This window comes from Gymnoscopelus braueri (assembly GCF_963280865.1).
Source record: "Gymnoscopelus braueri genome assembly, chromosome: 18".
Classification (NCBI taxonomy): Eukaryota; Metazoa; Chordata; class Actinopteri; order Myctophiformes; family Myctophidae; genus Gymnoscopelus; species Gymnoscopelus braueri.
Window position 1 is genome coordinate 46,790,177 of NC_137618.1, and position 23,701 is coordinate 46,813,877.

Consider the following 23,701-nt stretch of genomic DNA (forward strand, 5'->3'; position numbering starts at 1 on the left):
GTGAGGGCGGTGCAGGGCTCTCCCATAGCGAAAGACTCCTTCAGAGGGAGGTTGGTGCAGGGCTCTCCCATAGCGAAACACTCCTCTGTCACCTGCTTCAAAGTCTAGTGGTTGTTGCTGTCCTTTACGCCCCACTTAACCTGCAGACATTACAAGAAAAACATGTGAGATTTCATTCCAAAATGAGACATCCTCCCTTTAACGGCTTACGTCATGTATACAGTATACTACAGTGTTCGGTGAATAGCGAACATAACCAATCTTCATGCTCACAACGTGTCACATACCGAAGCTTGTGAGCTATCTTGTAAATCTATATGTTTTCAAACATTGTGGACATTTTTGAAATGTAATGAAAATGTTTGAAAATGTCCCTCTACAATGACGTGCCCAAAATAGAGACACCACGTTTAAAGTTGTTTATTAAACTGACACTTTTATAAAAGTCTGAAGTAGGTCGAGGTAAAACCCAACTATAGATACTTTAGCAGTTACTGTTATTAATGGTTGTTACTTAATTAATAGTAACATTTTGAATCTTTCAAAAGTAGCTGATCTACAAGGTCACATTGCTTCACAACACAATGCATTGTGAGCTTGAAGATCTGTAATAATACATCTGAATCTATAAAGTAACTTTTAAATACATTTTTCAAACAATTGTAGCAGAGTAAGAAGTACAATATTGTCAAACCGGCAAGACACCCAAGATACCTGTCTATTTTGTGAGCTATTATAACCTGTAGACACACTACATTATGTTTAGTTTGTATTTCAGACAAGAAATACAGGGAAGCTCTACATTTACTTACCTTAATTAACTACTGAAATAAATACAAGTTCACTGAGCAGCCTTTATCAGTAGGATAACGAGTTAAGGAAAGTTGACAGTTTAGCTAGCATACAATGTTGCTATTCATTCACTACATTGTAACACAGGGTATATATATATATATATATATATATATATATATATATATATATATATATATATATATATATATATATATATATATTTAGAGAGAGAGAGAGAGAGAGAGAGAGAGAGAGAGAGAGAGAGAGAGAGAGAGAGAGAGAGAGAGAGAGAGAAATAAAAGAAAACAATTGATAAAAAAAAAAAAGAAGTAAAACCCAGACAATTTTCCTTACTTACTTGACTTATCTTGAGTGGGATATCCAACAACGGCTGGGTAGAAGAAACTAACAGCTTCTCAAAAGTAATGTTTTGTAGTAATTATAACAGCTCCTCCGTTCGGTCAAGTCCTCAAGCCTCAATGTCTGAACTGAGGTTCATGATGTGCTATTTATATGTGCTGCTCTCTCTTTCTCTCTGATTCAATCATTTACTGTTCTTTCATATACAGCCTGATCAAAAACCTTTTCAGTGGATTCAGTCATTTGCAGTTCTCTGACAATCAGCTTGATCAAAGTGTTATCTCTCTCTCTTTCTCTCTATGCAAATCAATTCAATTCAAAGGGCTTTATTGGCATGAGAAAACATACATGTATATTGCCAAAGCAAAAGTGGAACAAAACCATTTATAAACAACAACGTAGGTACAATTAAATGCAAATAAAGACATTTGTAAACAGAAAGGTGTTACATTGCAACTATCTTACAAAACCATACACATTTTGCATTTGCCATCAGAAAAAGTTATACATCTATGTAGGAAAAGTTAGCTTTGGAAAAGCAAATGGCATAAATATTTCAATGTTTTGCATTCACTTCACTTTATATAAAACCTTTTGGACAAATAGCAGCAAAGTATTCAATGTATATAAAGTTAGTTGCTCTGTTTGTATTTACAGTATACACAGTGGCGTAACTGAGGGGTAGCAAGTGATGCGGTGCGGGGGGGCCACCAGCAGGGGGGGCCCCGCCTGCACTGATACAAATATTTTTACAGCAAAAAAAAAGAAAAAAGTTGATTTATATTGGTCAAATAGAACCGAATTAGACCCGAATTAGACCGAATTAGACCCAAATTAGACGTACATGCGCGCGTGTGCATGTACGTGGGCCTCACGTGAAACTCCCGCGGGGAGGCCCCGCGATTCTGCGTTACGCCACTGAGTATACTGTATCTATATACCGAGATCACTTGGTGCAGACAGTGCAGAAATACACATGTATTCCATTAGACATCCTTCTCCTGTCACAACAGCTCACACATCTTGATGCTGTGTTTGCACATTGTTGTACTTCACCCAGCAGATATGGGCGTTTTCTATGTTTTCAAACTCTTCTTGGGTGATTGTAATCTGTGGAAGGTATGTGTCTCTCATGTCTTGGTACAGTGGGCAAGTGGTTAGGAAGTGTAGCACAGTTTCTACCAAATTTTATGTGCAGTGGGTGCACACAGTAGCCTACGTCTTCTCTTGGGTGCTAGCTCTGCTATGGCTCACTGAGTCTGTACATAGTCAAGGCTTTTCTTTGTTTTTGGTCGGTCACAGTCCTCAGGTATTCTGCCGCTGTGTATTCTCTGTTTAGGGTCAAATTGCCGTCTAGTTTGCTCTGCTTTTGGGTTGCTTCTTTCCAATGTGTAGATTTATTTTTGCTCTTATAATTTGGTCTCTCTCTCTCTCTCATGCACATGTGACATCTTCAAGCGGATTCTAGCTGTATGCTGTAGTCATATTCAGTTGACAGGAATCAGGAGAATATTATTTTTTTCTACTTCTTTCTACTTCCTACTTTTAAACATGAATCACCATTCATATTTTGAACTAAATGATGCTTTCAAGTTACAAAAAATACTTTTTTGGTTGAGGATAACAATTCTGAACGGACACTCTATATCAATGATTATCAGAATATAGTCTTAACTTTTTAACAAACAACTATTTTTCTGTTTTAACCTACACATATCACCTTATTTTACATCTAAAATGTTCCTTTATAATGTTCAGCAAATTACTTCATAATGTTATTTAGATGTCAGCCGAACAACCTTAACCCTTCCATTGTGTTAGGGTCATTTTTGACCAGTTTTCAAGTTTAAATAGGTAAAAAGTACCCTTTACATTTCTTTATTGGAACGAGGCTTCATGATATCCTCAGAAATAGCCATTTTAACGCAACAACATTATTTATCATCATTTTAATTCATTCTCATGGTCTCTATAAAAAAAGTGACACTTGTGGTGTTAGGGTCCGAAATGACCCAGCAGAGAAGTGTGGCTCAATTCCCCCCAAATTGTCAATATTCAACGTTTACATGTTTTAGAGTGAGAGAGACTTGTCCTCATTTAGCATTTGCTATCAGGAGTAAAATAAAGTTTGAGTTTATGAAAAATAAATGATTTTTTACCTTCTATGGTATACGGGTAAAATATTACCCTAACACACCAAGTGTCACTATTTTTTATAATATATATATATATATATATATATTTTTTTTTTTTAAGTTAAAAAACTAAAACAAGTATTAAAAAAAGTGTGTTCTAATGTTAGGCTATTATAGCTAGATAACATCATTATCCATTGTCTTCATTATAGGAAATGTAATGAGTGAATTTTTACATTTTTATAATTGAAAACGAGATATATTGAAAGATGAAACACTAACCCTAACTCAAAATAATATTTCAAAAAGTGTTTACATGGATATGAATGCATAACAAGTCAGCTATGAGGTGGGAGAAAATAATAAATGATAAAATAAAATAAAATATTGGGCGTTAAATCACAGGTCAAATTTGACCCGCTAACATTACAAGTGGATGCAGGTTTCTAACATAATGCAAGGGTTAAGTAAAAAAAAAAATAGTACTTTTTCCACCACTGCCTGCTTCACAAGAACCAAATCACACACATCCACAACGGGGAGCATAATGATTTCATTAGCCTGAAGGCTGAAAAGGGGGAAAAAAACACCCCTATATACTATTTTATATTAAAATACAGATGCGTACGTCTTCTGAAATGATACCCTTGTGTAAGCAGAGGTCTCCTATATCATCTCTCTATTATGATTTCATAACAGTTCTATAATGAGATTTGCGTTAATGCTGTCATAACAAACGACACTGAGATGGCCAGGAATCTGTCTATTCATGTGGGATAATATACACGTGGGACATAGTGTATAATTGGTGGTAATATAATTTTCCTTAGGCGGGTGATTAGGCTAATTGGCCCCAAAATCCCTCTTCAGTTAGTGGTAAACATAAACATTGGCCTGCATCCAAACAAAGCCTTTCTTCAAAACACAATTAGGTAGGTGTACCGTTGGCGTTTACATCAGGGGTGGGCAACTTTGATGATGGAGAGGGCCACTATATTTCCACACTCACTCCAGAGGGCCACATTGCAAATACTGTCGGGCAGAAACCTTATCTCCGTATGCTAACTTTTTTCGTAAATTAATGCCATTGTATGTCACACAAAAGTAGCAAAAATAGCCGATCTACAAGCTCAAAACGCGTCGCACTGCGATGCGTTTTGAGCTTGTAGATCTGCTATTTTTTCTATTTTTTTATTGGAATCCAGATTAGTTTTTTGCTGTTTTTGAATTGGAATCCTGAAAAGTAATTTTTAAATTTAATTTCAAATGCATTTAGTTATACTTTTGTTAACTTTATGAACTTAAATACAAATACATTGGATATAAAAAAAGACAATAGAATTTTAATACTAGTCATTAAGATACTAATATAGACTGAAGTAATTAAAGCGGGTCATGTTTGCATGTTTGGAATTGTAACAGCTAAAATGCTGATAATAATAATGAAATTTACTTCTTGGGAGATATGAATATAGATGCATTTAATGAGAACTGCCCCATGTGGAAGAAAATGATGTCTGTTGCTAAAATATGTAACCTGTCTCAGGTAGTAACATCAGCAACCAGAACGGCCACAAACAAGTTTGATGTCACAACAACAACATGTATTGATCACATCTATACTAACAGGCCCAAGCAATGTTCCACAGCAATATCAGTAACCCTGGGTTGCAGTGACCACAACTTGGTTGCAATTGTGAGAAAGACCAGTATGCCCAAAACTGGCTCCAGAATTAATTATAGAAGGTCGTATAAAGGTTTTAATCAGGCATTATTTGAGGGGGAGGTGAGGAGTGTGCAATGGTCTGATGTATGGAGTGAGGAAAATCCAGAAAAAGCACTGAGTGAATTTATGAAGTTGTTCTTGGAGATTGCCGATAAACATGCTCCAATGAAAAAATGGAATGCTCGGTCAAAAAGTGCACCCTGGTTGGATGATGAGTTAAGGAGATTAATGGCCCAACGTAATGATGCAAAAAGAAATGCAGATAGAACAGGTTCTCTATCTGTTAGGCAACATTACTGTAAACTAAGAAATGCTGTGACAAAATTGAATAATTACAAAAAAAGGGAATATTATAGACTTAAAATAAATGATGCTAAGAATGATGGAAAGAAGCTGTGGAGAACGCTGAATAGCATAATGGGAAGGAATCCAAACATGCATACCTCCTTCATAGAGACAGAAGGTTCATTTATCACAAAGCCATATGAAATTGCTAACTATTTTAATAATTATTTTATAAATAAGGTTGATAAGTTGAGGAATATGATGTGTACAACGAATAACAACGGGTCACATGACATCATTAAAGACGGTATCATGAAGGGAAAGGAGTGCATGTTTGGATTTCACCAGGTTGTGGAAGAAAACATAGAAAAAATGCTGTTACATTTATCTGATGACAAACCTCCAGGTACAGACAATCTTGACTGCAAACTACTCAGAATTGCTGCTAAATATATTTCCAAGCCTTTATGTCACATATTCAATAAATGCCTAGAGTATGGTGTTTGCCCAGAGATTTGGAAGGAAGCTAAGGTCATTCCACTGCCCAAGGACAAAAGATCCACCTTCGCTGGTCCAAACAGTCGCCCTATTAGTCTTCTTCCAGTGCTGAGTAAGATTTTTGAAAAAATTGTGTATGTTCAGATTCAAGACTATCTCTCAAGTAATGGTCTGATAACAAGCTGCCAACATGCATATAGACAAGGGCACTCCACAAGTACAGCAATGGCACAAATAACGGATGATTGGCTAAAGAGCATGGATGACAGAAGGCTGGTAGGGGCGGTACTGTTAGACTTCAGTGCTGCTTTCGATGTTATTGATCATGCTTTGCTGTTGGGAAAACTTAAATGCTATGGTTTTAATTCTGTTGCTCTGGCCTGGATGGAGAGTTACCTGTCAAAGAGAAAGCAGAGGGTGTATTTTAATGGAAGTTTTTCTGACAGTAAGGAGATGCAGTGCGGGGTTCCTCAAGGAAGTTCCTTAGGTCCTCTTTTATTTTCGATATTCACTAATGACCTACCTTTGGCATTAAATAAATCTAGTGTGGTTATGTACGCGGATGACTCAACCATGTACAGTACAGCATCTACAGTAGGTGAGTTAAATGATATACTCAATGCTGAAATTAAATCAGTAGCGGATTGGGTCGAAGAGAACAAATTAGCACTGAACATTGCTAAAACCAAGTGCATGGTGTTTGGATCTAGACATATATTGAAAAGTGATCCTCAATTGTGCCTATCACTTGCCGGGAAGCCAGTGGAACAGGTGAAGGAGGCTAAATTGCTTGGAATTGTATTAGATCCTAAACTAAATTGGACAAAGCAAATTGATAATATAGTAACTAAAATGGGAAGGAGCATCGCTATAACCAGGAAATGTTCCAAGTATATTACATTAAAAACTCTGAAAGTAGTAACTCAAGCTTTAGTCTTGTCACACCTTGAGTACTGCCCAGTTGTTTGGTCATCCGCTACAAAGAAAGACATACAGAAATTGCAAACAGCTCAAAACAAAGCTGCCAGATTAGCTCTCCAGTGCTCAAAGCGCACACATGTAGTAGAAATGCACAGAAATCTATCCATTCACGCACTCTCACATTTTTCAGAAATGTTTTAACTGACCAAAAACCCCAGTATTTCTTTGACCAGGTAGGATACAGAAGAGATGAACATACCCATATGACTAGACAAGCCAGTTCAGGTGATATGGTAACACTTAAACCAAGAACAGATCTTCTCAAAGCTTCTACTATCTATAGAGCTGTAATAGGATGGAACTCATTGCCTAAGTACATAATTAATACAAACACAAAATTCACCTTTAAGAAAAAGTTAAAAGAACACCTGATGAAAACCTGATGAAAACATGCCTGTACTAATCCCCAGACACACAAAGTTTAATGTGTAATAAGTGATTTAGTTATAGCTTTAATTGTACTACTTGATTGTACTTTTTATTTTTATTTTTTTTCTATTTTTATTTAGATTATAGTGATTGTAAAATTGATGTAAGGAATGTTTCTGTTAAAATGTTTGTCTGTGTCGGACCCCAGGAAGACTAGCTTTTGTCATGGCAAAAGCTAATGGGGATCCTAATAAAACAAAACAAAACAAAACAAAAAACAGCTAAAATCAATAATATATCAGTATTCCGATATTAACCTGCGGGCCGCATTAAGTGAAGGTGGGGGCCACATGTGGCCCCTGGGCCGCCAGTTACCCATGCATGGTTTACATAAATAGAGGAATGACACAAGGTTGGTGGTGCTATGGTTGAAAGTGTTCCCTGTATAATCCATACACTGTAAACAATATGGGCTAAGTGGGCCGTGATGTCACCCATTGGTTTCTACAGAAAAAAAGACTTTAAACTACCGTTTGAAAAGATAAAGTATTTATGTTTACTATGGTAATAAAACCACGTGTAAAGTCCGGGCAAATACCCGTTCACTTGAATGGAGTGTTAATCCTTCTGCAGGAGTGGAAATAGCGACACCATCTCTAGGCCATTAATGAGAACTGCAGCGTTTTAATTACTTCCTCATTGGCTTCATTTTCAAACACGGATCCTTGCCGCCTGGGCCCATCATGACTCATTAATCTATATCCTGTAAGTCATATGCTGAGTCATGGTGTCTCTCCTTGTGTTTCCAGGATGATGAGATCAACCAACACAGTCAGGAGGCTGAGAAGTTCAGAGAGCAGACCATTGACCAGGATGAGGTAATCACACCTGTCTGATACGATTACACCTGTCTGATACGATCACACTTCACACCTGTCTGATACGATCACACCTGTCTGATGCGATCACACCTGTCTCGCACAGTCCTGTTTTTATTCCAACAAGGATGTGTACATTCATTGTTTGTTAGTTTATTTCATTTTTTTTATTTCATTTAATTTTTACATTAATTTAGGATCAAATTACATCAATGTCGAATTCACATGTCATCTATTACAAAGAAAACATGAATAGACATACGTCATACAGAAGAAAAAAGCAATATAGACAATGTACCAAAGAAAAGAAACAAAAAAAGCATGTCACAATAAAAGCCATAGACACAAAGACATACGACATATTGAATGGACCCAGCATCATCATGACTTTGAACTGCATAGTGACCTCGGTTATGTTAGTGCTGGGCGCCATCTAGTGGCAGAGAATGGTACAGAATTTGAATTTGACTACACAGACAGGCTCAGAGTCATTTCCATAAGAGAATAAAATAGAACGGACATACAACTGTTATATTTATTTCAGTGGTGGACAAAGTATATACTCAACTCAAGTAAATACTCAAGTATTCAAAAGTACAAATTACCTAGTACATTTGAAATGTAGAACATTTCCCCAAAATGTTTAAAAGAAAATTCAGACATTTTCAGAAAATAGCAGATCTGCAAGCTCACAATGCTTTACGGCTATTTTCACTATATTTAATATAGGGCTTAAGTAGTTAATTGCTAATATATTTTTGTACCTAAAATGTAGTGTAGTCAAAAAAAGTACACAAAAAGTTAGAATATGGAGATAAGATATTATATTGTATTTTCATAGTATAACAGTAGGCCTGCAACATTAGCCCTGCCTGCCCCCTACTCTACTCTACTCTACATAGAATGATGTTTCTCTAATGGAATCTACAGCAGCAGTTTCTTGACAAACGCAGGGAACCCATTTGAATGAAAGCTGCATTTCCATGGTAACGCTGCTATTATGGCCCTGTGAGCGTTGTGAAGTGGTTTGAACGCAGACAGTGAACAGAGACAGTAGCTGTTCTATCACTTTAGTCCTTCAGAGTCAAGTGCTCGTTAAGATGAGGCTTCAACAGAGTATAGTGCTTTGTGCTGTTGCTCATTAGGACTGTCATGATGATGACATTTGAGTTGACAATTAATTGTCACACAAATAATTGTGATAAATGATTTAATTGTGTTTTTGGCATCAAACATTAGAATATACTGTATGAATAACCGTTTGCCTTTTTTCATGATAACAAATTGCACAGGGCAGATATGACAGATAACTTAAATATACAAAGGAATTACTGACATATTTAATAATGTTATATATAATTTTTTAAATAGCAGAAATAGCTGATCTACAAGCTTATGGCACGTCACAAAGTAAGCTTGTTGTTTGAAAATATATGAGCATTTTTCAACATGGAAACAATTTTGACGATTATGCAAAATAGTTGCGATTATGTAAAAATGCCACTGTAAAATGACTCCCTATTACTGCTATAGGACACCTCATGGGGCTTTTTTTTTTGTATCTATAACTTTATCCAATTAGTATATCTTTAGCTTTATTATTGTTGTTATTGTTGTTATGTTGTGTTCAACAAATCAAACCATGGAGGGTCTCACTCAAAAATAAAAGTCCAAATCGTCACAATCGGGCAGAAACCTTGTATCTCCATATTCTAACTTTTGATGTTTTTCCATAAATTAACGCCCTACTTCACACTAAGGATATTACACTACAGCGTCACAAAAGCATCAAAAGTAGCAAATCTACTAATCTGAGTTCCCAGAAGTTTTCGCCAGCTCTCGCATACAAACGGGAGGGGCGAGGAACTTCTGGGCCAAAGCCCTGGTATTTGTGGGCGGGATGTAACTTACGCTCAGAATCTGAGCGGACACGCCTCTTACCGGTCTGAGAGCTGTGCAACTTGTTTAAAAAGTCCGACGAGAGGCAAACAGCAGTACACAACAATGGCGGCCGCAATTTCTCAAGGGGAAATTGCTTGCCGTCGCTCCTATTTACATGCAACACCCACTGCATGTGGATCCCGCCCCCTTTTCTTCATTGGCTGTTGATCTGAATCAGAAAGCAGTGGCCGCGCCCCTGCTGTCTAGGCTTTGAGCCGAAGCCTCCCAGACTACAAATCTACAGGTTGCACCCCCCCCCCCCTCCCCCAACAAAAACAACAACAAAAAAACTATGGAGCTTTCGCAAAAAAGTATTTCCCCCACTTCTTTACCCCTGTAAAAACCTGTAATGTGACAATAATAAAGTGGACTGTGATTGTGCTCCAGATGCTGGCCTCCAGCCGCAGGGACTACGAGCGCCTCCAGGAGGAGCTGTCTCGCCTCCAGAGGGAGAACGGCTCGGCCAAGGAGGAAGTGAAGGAGGTGCTGCAGGCGCTGGAGGAGCTGGCCGTCAACTATGACCACAAGAGCGTGGAGGTGGAGAACAGGAACCGCCACAACGAGCAGCTCAACGACGAGCTCAACACCAAGACGGTGAGTTGTCGTCGCCCTCTGCTGGTCAAATGACTTGAACCCCAGCGTCCCTGTTCTGGGGGGAACATTCGGCGAAAATCAGTGGTGGAAAAAGTACTTTATTAAATGTATCAATGTGTGTGTGTGTGTGTGTTCCAGAGCACTCTGGAAGGGGTGCAGAGGGAGCTCTCTACCTTGCAGGAGCTCAGCAGTCACCACAGGAAGAGAGCAGCAGAGATCCTCAATCTGCTGCTCAGAGACCTCAGTGAGATCGGAGGAGTGCTGGGAACCAGCGACCTGAAAGCTGTAAGCACCCACACATATACCTACCACCCTCCTACATGACTCATTTACACTGTGAAATCCTCCATGTTCCTTTCTTTCTCCAAGTATGCAATTAGCTATGTATGGCCCAGGAGCCCATCTCCTGTTTCTATCTAGAAAGCCCACATTTAAAGTTATAGCGAAAACCTCTCAAGATGGCGCCACCTGTCCATTGAACTCCATTGAATGGTTCCTCAAGCTATTAGCAGATCTACAAGCTCAAAACGCGTCACATCGCGCCGTGTTGTGAGCTTGTAAGTAGGGCATTAATTTATGAACAAAACAAAAAGTTGGAGAATGATATGAGGTTTATGCCTGATGGCAACGAAATGTTGAAATGGAGTTACAAATGGATTAACATTGAGGATTTTACATTACACGCACACACACGGACACGGTCCCTCTAACCCAGCGTGTGTGTATGTGTGTGTGTGTGTGCGTGTGTGTGTGTGTGTGTGTGTGTGTGTGTGTGTGCGCGCGCGTGTGTGCGTGTGTGTGTGCGTGTGTGCGTATGTGTGTGTGTGTGCGTGTGTGCGTGTGTGTGTGCATGGTGGTCCCTCAGATGGCGGAGAGCAGCAGTGTGATGGAGGAGGAGTTCACCATGGCTCGTCTCTACATCAGCAAGATGAAGTCAGAGGTCAAGTCTCTGGTGACCCGCAGCAAGCAGCTGGAGAGCACTCTGCAGGAGACCAGCCGCAAGATGCAGGCCAACGACAAGGAGCTGTCCTCCTGCCAGCTCCTCATCTCCCAGGTAAGAACTGTCCTCCTGCCAGCTCCTCATCTCCCAAGTAAGAGTGAGCCGAAGGGACCCCCAGTTTGATATGCCTAAGGGAACAGTGCCCATTTACCTGTCTAACTACTTCAAAAAAGTGATAAGCGCCCATTGACAAAATAAACGTTGTTAACCCTCTCCTGCCTAATTGTTTCATTGTTTCATTGTGTGATCCGCAGCACCAGGCAAAGATCAAGTCCCTGACGGACTACATGCAGAACATAGAGCAGAAGAAGAGACAGCTGGAGGAGAGCCACGATGTTCTGATGGAGGAGATGGCCAAACTAAAGGCTCAGGGTCAGTGAAGGGCTTTTTGCACGGGAAGTGACTGATTCCCTTTGTTTTGTATTTGTTGATGACATGTATTATTTTGTAAATGTTTTATGTTTTGTTGATGAATTGAATACATAGGACCACAATGGTGTCTTACTGTACCACGTGCTGTTTACATTTGTGACTAGTATTCAATGAATCAATCAATCCTTCTTCCCTGCGTCCTCAGGTAAAATGCAGGAGGTGTCAGTGATGGACAAGGAGAAGGAGACCATGATCAGACTGCAGGACGCCGTGGAGATGAAGGTAAAACTCTTTCATCAGTCATCTATTATAGATGTTATATTACATCTGTGGACAGGTGTTGAAAATTATCAATGGTGTTATAACACAAAAAGTTATTTGTTTCCTACCTTAACCCTTTCTCTCTCACTCTTTCCAACCCTAACCCTTTAAAAAAATCAAAAATGACCTGAGTAAAAGTGCAAAAGTATTGGCATCAAAATGTACTTAAAGTACAAAAGTAAAAGTACTCATTATGCAGAATGTCCCTTTTCACAAGTTTTCAAATGTGTAAAAATCTTTCGAAAATAGCGACGCATTGTGAGCTTGTAGATCGGCCATTTTCAAATGGCCGAAATGTATACAGGGCTGAAATGGTTAATGTATGTTATGTAATAATAATTAAAATCTACAAAGTAACTAAATTAGTAACTAAGGTTTTCAATTAATTGTAGTGGAGTAAAAGTACAATATTTGCCTCTGGAGATGTAGTGGAGCAGAAGTACTGTAAAAGTACTCTGTGTGTGTGTGTGTGTGTGTGTGTGTGTGTGTGTGTGTGTGTGTGTGTGTGTGTGCGTGTGCGTGTGTGCGTGCGTGCGTGCCTGTAGAAGACCCTGGAGGAGCAGATGGAGAACCACAGGGAGGTGCACCAGAGACACCTGTCCCGGCTGAGAGACGAGATCGAGCAGAAGCAGAGGCTCTCGGACGAACTCAAAGAGTGAGCATGATGAACCGGAGAGAGGGGGCTGACATGATCATGTGACACACGTGAACAAAACTGAATCCTACATGACCTTAACGTTGTCGCTGTCTCTGTCTGTGTGTGCAGTCTGAACCAGGCTCTCCAGCTGGAGCAGAGCAGCCTGCGGTCAGACTATGACAAGCTGAAGGCTGAGGAACGGGAGAAAGACCTGAGACTGCAGAGACTGGTGTAAGCACTTTGCCCCTAGCCTTGACGACCATGCAGTCTTAAAGGGATAATTCACCCCCAAAATGACCTTTGCTATCGACTAGTCAACCCATGGAGATTTGAATTCGTGGATATTTTTTTGTTCTGAAGGTGCACTGATGGCACTGATGGTGCAATATACGGCGCACATTATGCAACCATACACAACCACACAGACGGCGGGGGACAACCACTGGTCCCCGGGCCCACAGGTTGAGCATCACTGGTTTAGCCCATTAAGACCGGGCAATAATCGGTGTCATTTTTAGACGTCTTTGGCTATTAAAAAATAGCAGATCTACAAGCTCGTAGCACTGCACCGAGTGCCGAGCTACGAGCTTGTATATCTGCTATTTTTGAATAGCCCAAAGAAATCTAAAAAGGACACAGATGTGTTCCCGGTCTCAATGGTTTAAACCTAAGGTACAAGCAGTGAGTATATTGTTATATGTTATTAGCTAACCTAAAGTGTCCTCTCTGTCCTCCTGACCCACCAGGTTCATGAACGACAAACGAGATCAGGCCAAGGAGGACCTGAAAGGTTTGGAGGAGACTGTGGTACGTAATTTAATAAGATTTCATTTTATTTTAACAATACAATTACTATTTGTATTATTAACAGCTCTACACACACTGTGTCAGCTCTCTCTGCATTTGATCATTATATTAATAACAATACATTTATAAATTCTAGTAGTTAGTTTTACTAACGAACTGTTGACTTTTACAGGCTAAGGAGCTCCAGACCTTACTGAACCTCCGCAAGGACTTCATCCAAGATCTGCATCTGCGGGTGAAGAACGTAAGTACACTTACTGTACACAATCACATTGTACATCTGCTTACATTACTTTTTATTTTCCTTGACTTTTTCATGTCAAGGACCCCAAATTGTATTTTATCTGACCACATTCTTCAAATGTTTTCAATATTTTTACAAGGCCATCTGCTTTATAAAAATACTGTCTATAGGCTTAAAGTGGTTAAACTCATTTTGATGCTGTATTATCTACTTTTGCTGGGAACCCCCTGGAACCCCCTCAAGGACCCCTGGGGGTCCCCAGACACCACTTTGAGAACCACTGACATGGGCTGCCTAAAGAGAAATTTGTACAATGTCTATTTTATTACTTTTTATTACTTTTCTACACAATTGGACTTGACCTACTTTAAGCAGAGAATGGCTCATTCTGTTTAGAAGTATCAATAGAATTTGCAATAGAATTCATGAGTGATTCTGTTGACTTGTTACATTTATTATGAATTAGTTTCTAGAGTAACTATATTTCTCTACCCTCGCCAGCTCTGGCTTATCTACTGTATATGGCAGGATCCATGGCCCGGATTCATAAAGGGATTTACGTCCATATTTTGTACGTACCGGCATTTAGGACAAATCCTACACCTGCAGTCGGATTCATAAAAGTTTTTTGGTCTGTGTTTTGTGCGTCAGGTGCGCACGTTCTCAGGTCAGCCCTGAGGCTGTCTTACCAGGGCTGAAATGTGCGTATGTCTTTAGAATGCTTTATTCTTCATGCCAAAATCAATTACAACAGTGGCACCTCAAATAAAATATATATGTGCCCAACATTTGTCAACACATATATAGAAAAATTTTAAAATAAATGTCAAACGATGTATTGCTTGTAGCCTATGCATAATGTAAACATGATGTGGATTCCACCGCTTTTTATTTATTTTCTAGGCTATCAGTGAATTATTAGGTCCCTCAGTGTGTTTGCCAGCGGGCTATCTGAGCCAAAGTGTCACGTAATAATGAAAATAGGCTATCATGCCTTAATGTAACTGCGGAGGGACTGATCGACGCACCTCCAGTGTCCGTGCCGCGGTATTAATTTGTAAAGCCTACTGTAGGCTACTCTACTGTATATTGATCACATGAACACCACACACAACAGCCTAATAAATCTTACCATCTGATGAGGAAACTATAATTGGATGAAAGCTGTGTCCAGAAGACCATTCCCCATTCCGACGTAGGACAGCGATATATTAATCAAAAAATTAACTAATTTAATCAATAAGTAATCAATAAGCTCTGGTCCATAATCGGATAGAAGCGTTCCACTTGTATGCCCTGGATTTATTTTCAACATCATCTTTTTACCTCGGTAAAGGTGCGCAATGTTCATTAGAAAAGGCTTATGTAATATCCTTTCCACGTTTTATTAGCCTTTTATTTGGTAATGGGGTTAAACCTTGTAAACTTCTTTATTCTCATTACACATGAGAGCATTTATTACGTGATCCGCTTCCAGACAGAACAGTAAGTTGTCAAGGCGATGCGACACCGCATCTGTTATCTTTAGACGAGGCGGAGTTGAACTTCAAACTTACATCAGCGTTGCCAGATGTTGTGAGAGAAATAAGCAACCAGGTCTAGGAAAACAAGCCCAAAAGAAGCAACTGGCACTTAGGCCATTATAAGCACTTTAATTAAACCGTTGTGAGCTTGTAGATCTGCTATTTAAAAAAAAAATCTTGTAATAAAATGTGGAATATTTGGAAGATTTTTTAAACATTCTAACAACACAAATCTGCCTCCAGCTGGCACAAAACATTTTCAGATGGGGCTTATAGGGATAAATTGGCCTACATATTAACTTGGGGGTCCATGACATAAAAATATTTGAGAACCACCGGTTAAAACAATTGAACAATTGTGAAGCAAGCCCAAATAACCAACTACGGTATAACCAACGGTGCGGTTTTTTGGGCTTGTTTCTAAAGTAACAAGCCCAAAAAACCGCACCCCACAGCTACCAATATTTACAAGCAACTTTACAGAAAAATAAGCCCAAATTCGCTTATAATAAGCGGACATGGAAACACTGTTTAGCACGGTTCAGCACGGTGACGTTGAAGTTGGATGCTGTTGGATGCAGAGTAATCATCACACCTGGTCATACGCACTGGTCATACGCACAGCACGTCTCAGGGATATACGAACCCCTTTGAGAATTGCACGTCAGTTTGTGAGTACCAAAAATACGACCTCCTTTACGAACTTTATTTACCCCATATTTACGACCCTCTTTATGAATCGGGGCCCATGTCTTTAGTCTCAAGTGGGTTTTGGGAGTGTTTACCAGTGATCTCCACATGAGGTCACTCTTGCACCATGGCTCCTTCTGTGGAAATAAGGACCAATGGCCCGGATTCATAAAGGGATTTACGACCATATTTTGTACGTACCGGCATTTAGGACAAATCCTACACCTGCAGTCGGATTCATAAACGTTTTTTGGTCTGTGTTTTGTGCGTTTTTACCTCGGTAAACGTGAGCAATGTTCAGTAGAAAAGGCTTATGAAATATCCTTTCCAGGTTATTAGTCTATTATTCAATGGTGGGGTTAAACCTTGTAAACATTACACATTACGTTCAGCTGATCCATCGTGCAATAGTGGGACTCGCTTCCAGACAGATCAGAATGATGTTCAAGTTCTCTGTCAGTGTCAAGGCAATGCGGCCGACATCAGAATTTGGACGAGAAGTTAAACTCCCAGCTCCGGTGTTGCCAGATTTTGTGAGAGAAATAAGCAACCAGGTCTATGAAAATAAGCCCAAAAGAAGCTAGCCATATGAGAACTGTCTGTAAACCTATATATATATATACTGTATACATTGAAATGATATACTGTAGTGTATACATTGGAGATAGCCGATCTACAAGCCAATCTACAAGCTCAAAGCGCTTCGTGATGCGTTGTGAGCTTGTAGATCTGCTATTTTCAAAACAAATCTTGCAATAAAATGGGGAATATTTTGAATATTTTTTAAACATTCTAACAACACAAATCTGGTAAGGGGCTCCAGCTGGCACAACAGATTTTCAGATGGGGCTTATAGGGATAAATTAGCCTACATATTAACTTGGGGGTCCATGACATAAAAATATTTGAGAACCACCGGTTAAAATAATTTAACAATTGTGAAGCAAGCCCAAATAATCAACTACACTTTAGAAACAAGCCCAAAAAACGGCACCCCACAGCTACCAATATTTACAAGCAACTTTACAGAAAAATAAGCCCAAATTCGCTTATAATAAGCGGACATGGCAACACTGTGCCGTAAAGTGACTTTAAAGTTGGATGCTGTTGGATGCAGACCAACCTGGTCATACGCACGTCTCTGGGATATACGAACCCCTTTGTGAATTGCACGTCAGTTTGTGAGTACCAAAAATACGACCTCCTTTACGAACTTTATTTACCCCATATTTACGACTCTCTTTATGAATCGGGCCATTGTCACCTCACGTCAGCCACCTCTCACATCAAGGCAGCCAGACAGTTGCCATTGTTTGTTGTCATGTCATCTGTATCTGTGTCCAGAAGATCTGTCCCCATCACAACTAGCTGTCTGCTGGTCTCTCACACCTGTCTGTTAAGCATTAGTGTGTAGCAGTGGTGGAAAAAGTACTCAAATATTTTACTTAAGTAAAAGTATCAATACTGCACTATAGAAATACTCCCTTAGAAGTAAAAGTCCGGAATTGAACTTTTACTTGAATAAAGGTAAAAAACGTATTGGTATCAAAATGTACTTAAAGTATCAAAAGTTAAAGTACTAACATTTTTGAAAATAGCAGATCTACAAGCTCACAACACGTCGCATCGCGACGTGTTATGAGCTTGTAGATCGGCTATTAGCCTAGGTATAAAATAGGGCTAAAGTAGTTAATGTATGCTTTATAATATAATAATTGATAACTGCAAAGTAAGTAGTAACTAAAGACGTCAAATAATTGTAGTGGAGTAAAAGTACAATATTTGCCTCTGAGATGTAGTGGAGTAGAAGTAAAAGTACTGAAAATTGGAAATACTCCAGTAAAGTAAAAATACCTCAAAATTGTACTTAAGTACAGCACTTGAGTACATGTACTTAGTTATTTTACACCATTGGTGGGTAGTATTAGTAAACTCAGCCAATGTGTGCTGGTCTGTTTTCCCACAATGTTTTGCATGTGTTTACTGACATGTGCATGTACCATTATGGACATTATGATGCATGTCTCATATCCTCACCTTTGACCTTTCAGAGTGCAGAGAATGACAGTGACGAGGCTGGAGGAAGTCAGGCCCAGAAACAAAGGATCATCTTCTTGGAAAACAACTTGGAGCAACTTACCAAGGTTCACAAGCAGGTCAGTTGGGACGCGCGCGCACACACACACACACACACACACACACACACACACACACACACACACACACACACACACACACACACACACACACACACACACACACACACACACACACACACACACACACACACACACACCGTAGATATAGCACATTCAATGAAACATTACGTCAACCTAACCTGAGTATAGCTTACAATTACCACCTATGACTCAAGTAACTAGTTGTTTAATAAAAACATTTTGCTGCTGTATGAGCGAGTGACAAATAAAACAACTCTTGAATCTTGATTAAAAGGACCAAAAGACCAGGGAGAAATGATCATTATTTTTTTTATTTTTTTATAATATTGATTAGGGCTTAAAGGAGAATTCGTCTATTATAACCGACGCAAAGTTGTTTTTTTCTCTACTAGTATTCATAGTAGAGTCTCATGATAGTCAAACATGCGTTGAAACTATCTGCGAGGCTGCCGTCAATGGCGAACGATTTAACACTGGTTGCTTGTTTCCAGAATTTGGCAACACGAGTTGCCAGGTTCTGGAAGAAAGACTCTACTATGAATACTAGTAGAGAAAAAAACAACTTTGCGTCGGTTATAATAGACGAATTTCGCTTACCCACGCGCTCCCATTATGACAACGGAGGGGGTTTAAAAAATGACGACAGGGGAATATATGGAAAAAAAGAACGCCACTTTTCATGTCGTTAGGTGAGTAACGAGACATCAAAGATAACACTTAATTTGTCCGGAATTCTCCTTTAAGTACATTTACTCAAGTACTGTACTTAAGTACAATTTTGAGGTATTTTTACTTTACTGGAGTATTTCCAATTTGCAGTACTTTTACTTCTACTCCACTTCATCTCAGAAGCAAAAATAGTACTTTTACTCCACTACAATGATTTGAAAACTTTAGTTACAAGTTACTTTGTAGATTTTGATTATTATTACAAAAGATACATTACCCACTTCAGCCCTTTATACATTTCAGCCATTTGAAAATAGCCGATCTACAAGCTCACAATGCGTCACGATGCGACCCATTGAGAGCTTGTAGATCTGCTATTTTCCAAAGATTTTTATACATTTGAAAACTTGTGACATGGGCCATTCTACATAATGAGTACCGGTACTTTCTACTTTGGTACTTTAAGTACATTTTTACTACTTTTGTACTTTTTACTCAAGTAAATTCTGAATTTATGACTTCTACTTGTAACAGAGTATTTCTACACTGCAGTATTGATACTTCTACTTGAGCAAAACATTAGAGTACTTTTTCCACCACTGATCTTTGTAAGTCTGGGTCCTGGGGGAGACACCTTAATGTATATTTTGTGTCTCAAAGCTAAAACGTTTGGTAACCTCTCTGTTGTAGCTGGTGCGGGACAACGCAGACCTGCGCTGTGAGCTGCCCAAGCTGGAGAAGCGCCTGCGGGCCACGGCGGAGCGGGTGAAGGCCCTGGAAGCCGCCCTGAGGGACACCAAGGAGGGCGCCATGAGGGACCGCAAGCGCTACCAGCAGGAGGTGGACCGCATCAAGGAGGCTGTGCGCGCCAAGAACATCTCCAGGAGAGGACACTCCGCACAGATAGGTACTGTATTGCAGTGGTGTAAAGTAATTAACTACTTAAATCCTAGTTGACTGTCTTCCAATGGGCCCTATACTAACTGAAATATCTTTGCTGTTATTTTCAGCTAATGTTACCCTCAGACTAGAGATGCTATAGGGTTTACAATTTACAATTTAGGCATTTAGCAGACGCTCTTAATCCAGAGTGATTTACTGTAAGTACTGTAACACAAACTAATACATCAATGCATAGAAATAGTAATCTAGGATCATAGGTAAACCAACAAACTATCATCAGTCTAAACGGTATAATATTAAAACAAATCAATAATCTGTACATTGAAACTATACACACTATAGGAGGCCATGTCTACAAAGGAACCTGGCTAGTCTTAACATGCTATCTAAATTACATTATAACCTTTGCATAAGGCTGCAAGGTCATCAAGGCTTCAGATTACAGCCTTCAAGGGATGCTAGAGTTATAATGTGTGATATGGAATGAGTTAAGATCTGTTTCCTGCTTGTTATTTTAGCCAAGCCCATCCGCGCCGGTCATCAGCACCAACATCAGCACCCCTCCTCCTCGTCTTCATCGATGGGACATTCCATCCGGGGCGGTGGAGGAGCGTCCAGCCCCCGTCACCACCACTCGCCCCGCCACCCCCCCCAACCTGCACAGCAGACCCGCCCCCACCCTCAGCAGGCCCACCCTCAGCAGCCCCACCCCCAGCAGCCCCACCCCCAGCAGCCCCACCCCCAGCACCACAGCAAGTAGGTCCCAGCGCTGTGCTAAACACATGCAGTTGTTTTGTGTGTTGCCTGTGAGTTACATTGAGATTACATCTTATTCAAATAGATGTTTCTGTTATTAGGCTACTTAACATTTATTCAACCAATTAAGCCCTATATACATCGTTTGTACGATGAATGGCTAAAATAGCGGATCTACAAGCTCACATTGCGTCGCATTGTGACGCATTCTGAGCTTGTAGATTATTATTTATTTTATAAATGTTTTTGGCTTTCCAGCCATCAGCATCTCCCCAGAGCAGTGGTTCTCAAGGACCCCCAAATTAATATGCATTTGGAATTTTGGACGCAGACAACCACCTGAAAAGATGTTGTGCCAGGGAAGTAGAAAGCGTGTTGTTTTCTACTTGTAGAAAGCGTGTTGTTTTCTACTTGTAGAAAGCTTGTTGTTTTCTACTTGTAGAAAGCGTGTTGTTTTCTACTTGTAGAAAGCGTGTTGTTTTCTACAAGTAGAAAGCGTGTTGTTTTCTACAAGTAGAAAGCGTGTTGTTTTCTACAAGTAGAAAGCGTGTTGTTTTCTACAAGTAGAAAGCGTGTTGTTTTCTACAAGTAGAAAGCGTATTGTTTTCTACAAGTAGAAAGCGTGTTGTTTTCTACAAGTAGAAAGCGTGTTGTTTTCTACAAGTAGAAAGCGTGTTGTTTTCTACAAGTAGAAAGCTTGTTGTTTTCTACAAGTAGAAAGCTTGTTGTTTTCTACAAGTAGAAAGCTCCCAACGCGTCGCGATGCAATCCGTTGGGAGCTTGCACCATAGCCGACGTACAATAGGGTTAAAGTTATTAAACTGACTTTGGGGACCCCCTGGAACCCCTTCAAGGACCCTTGGGGGGGGGAACCACTGCTCAAGAGAACTTTTTGTCCCCACAGTAGATTAAACACTGTAAAATAATCTCGCTGTCGAGTGCAGGGCCATTCTTCAGGACAGTGGGAACAGTGGGAGCCATGACAACCGGTCACGTTTTTTTGCAAAGACATTGTGAAGGGATTTGTGAAAACGTTGTGACAAGTAGGACTCGGCCACCTAGAAACCCGGCCTGAATGTGCACTGTTTCTTCTTGAAGCTCTTTTCCCACAGTGCTCTGTTTTGAAGTCTTTGCAGAAGTTCCTTATTTCCTCTTTTAACCCGTTAAGACCGGGAACGCATCTGCATCATTTTTAGATTTGAGCTAAAAAAAGCTTTATTTTATACTTTAGGCTATTCAAAAATAGCAGATCTACAAGCTCAGCTCAGCTTGTAGATCTGCAATTTTTTTTTAAACTGTGAAAATGTGTGCAAATCTGTGAATATATTATTTCTATATATATTATTTTAAAGTGAACATTTTAACTCAAATCTTTGCTACTGCGGGGTCCCTGGAACCAAATATTTTGAGATGGGGGGTCCGTGGCCAAATACATATAATTTTGAGGGTCCTTGACAATTATGAAAAAGTTTGAGAACCACTGATATAGAAACATATGTTTTTTCAAAAAACTATTTTAGAAAACATTTGTAGAATCCCCAGAAGCAAAGATTTGAGTTAAAAAAGATTTGCACACATTTTCCACTATTTTTAAAAATTGCAGATCTACATGCTCATAACACGGCACTCGGTGCTGCGTTATGAGCATGTAGATCTGCTATTTTTTGAATAGCCAAAGAAATCCAAAGAAAGACACAGATGCGTTCCCGGTCTTAAAGGGTTAAGACAATGCATTGCGTTGAATGCTCAATTCAAAGGCAAATTGCATTGTAGAGCGCTATGTCCGTGGTTCAGTCTATTACTCTTTGTCTGGCACTTTGAAAATGAATTAATCAGATTGAGCCTAATTGATGTTGGTTCACTCTTCGTCCATTGGCCCCACGTGAAGATTAATGTTCCCAGTCAGAGAATGCACATTAATTAATTTAGTTTTCAAAGAACTCCAGCATCTAATCGGTCCTTGGAAGACCCCAGACCCTGGGAATGGCCCAAGTGTGTGTGTGTGTGTGTGTGTGTGTGTGTGTGTGTGTGTGTGTGTGTGTGTGTGTGTGTGTGTGTGTGTGTGTGTGTGTGTGTGTGTGTGTGTGTGTGTGTGTGTGTGTGTGTGTGTGTGTGTGTGTGTGTGTGTGCCATCAGCTAAGCAGCAGGACCCACATATCCATTCAGTTTTGTAAAAGAAAATCTGTGTACGTAAAATACAATCTCTGTGGGTCTTAATGAAAGCATTTGGCCCTTATTCACGTTAATATTAATTAACTTCAGGTGCCTTCCATCCTTATAGGTGCCTTCTGTTCTATCACCCTTTTCTTTCTTCAAAATGTGGCGGTACATTTTTCAGTCTACCACAAGGTGGCAGCACATGCCTGTATATGTGTTGGTGCTTGCTGGTAAATGCATAGATTACAATTGCATGTCTTTGCATTTCCTACAGGTAAACGGTATCATTAAGCCAAAAAATGACTGAAATCATAACTGATCACTCTGCCTTCCTCATGACTTATTGTTTTATAGGTAAAGGACAGAAGCTGGACTCTTCTCCTGTGTGTTATTGGACCTCTTCTTCAACAATAGACAATACTGGACATTCCTTTCTCTTTGGGTTTCTAGGACGTCACCATTCTGCCTTTACTGAGACCACAGTACTCCTCATTTACAAAAACATTCCGTATCCTTATTATATGGCCGAGAAGTGCTTTCCTCTTTCGCCTCTGTCTACCTGTATGTATGTATGTACAGTATGGCCCCAACTCTATCTGTCTTTCTCTTTCTGTCTAGCTGCCTGCCATCTCTATCTGTCTTAAAGCGGCACTATGTAACTTTTTTTTAATGAATAAAATGCAATTTGGTCCAATCTGTACGGTAGAGTATGTTAATACAATATAACTTAAACAATCAGGGATGTTGTATTTTGTCTCCCTGCTCTTCTATGGATACATTTAGATTGTGTCAAAGGTCAATTCAGTTTTTTCAATTCAAATTCGAAGGAGCTTTATTGGCATGAGAAAACATACGTTTACATTGCCAAAGCAAGTGTCAC

General features: G+C 39.6%; 2 protein-coding genes across 2 annotated transcripts in view; one reads left to right on the plus strand and one right to left on the minus strand.

Annotated features, from left to right (window-relative positions):
• LOC308073623 (rho-related GTP-binding protein RhoE-like) overlaps positions 1 to 23,701 on the minus strand; it is a 528,647-nt gene that overhangs the window by 47,868 nt on the left and 457,078 nt on the right. The window lies entirely within an intron of this gene.
• kif5c (kinesin family member 5C) overlaps positions 1 to 23,701 on the plus strand; it is a gene marked incomplete at both ends in the record, with an annotated part of 106,541 nt that overhangs the window by 43,272 nt on the left and 39,568 nt on the right. Inside the window, 13 exons of the mRNA XM_080412269.1 lie at positions 7,959 to 8,027; positions 10,356 to 10,562; positions 10,701 to 10,847; positions 11,428 to 11,616; positions 11,817 to 11,934; positions 12,140 to 12,216; positions 12,801 to 12,910; positions 13,022 to 13,123; positions 13,639 to 13,699; positions 13,872 to 13,943; positions 18,208 to 18,312; positions 19,696 to 19,912; positions 20,427 to 20,664. Of these exons, the coding sequence (XP_080268395.1) occupies positions 7,959 to 8,027; positions 10,356 to 10,562; positions 10,701 to 10,847; positions 11,428 to 11,616; positions 11,817 to 11,934; positions 12,140 to 12,216; positions 12,801 to 12,910; positions 13,022 to 13,123; positions 13,639 to 13,699; positions 13,872 to 13,943; positions 18,208 to 18,312; positions 19,696 to 19,912; positions 20,427 to 20,664 (1,712 nt within the window). The remainder of the gene's footprint in view (positions 1 to 7,958; positions 8,028 to 10,355; positions 10,563 to 10,700; positions 10,848 to 11,427; positions 11,617 to 11,816; positions 11,935 to 12,139; positions 12,217 to 12,800; positions 12,911 to 13,021; positions 13,124 to 13,638; positions 13,700 to 13,871; positions 13,944 to 18,207; positions 18,313 to 19,695; positions 19,913 to 20,426; positions 20,665 to 23,701) is intronic.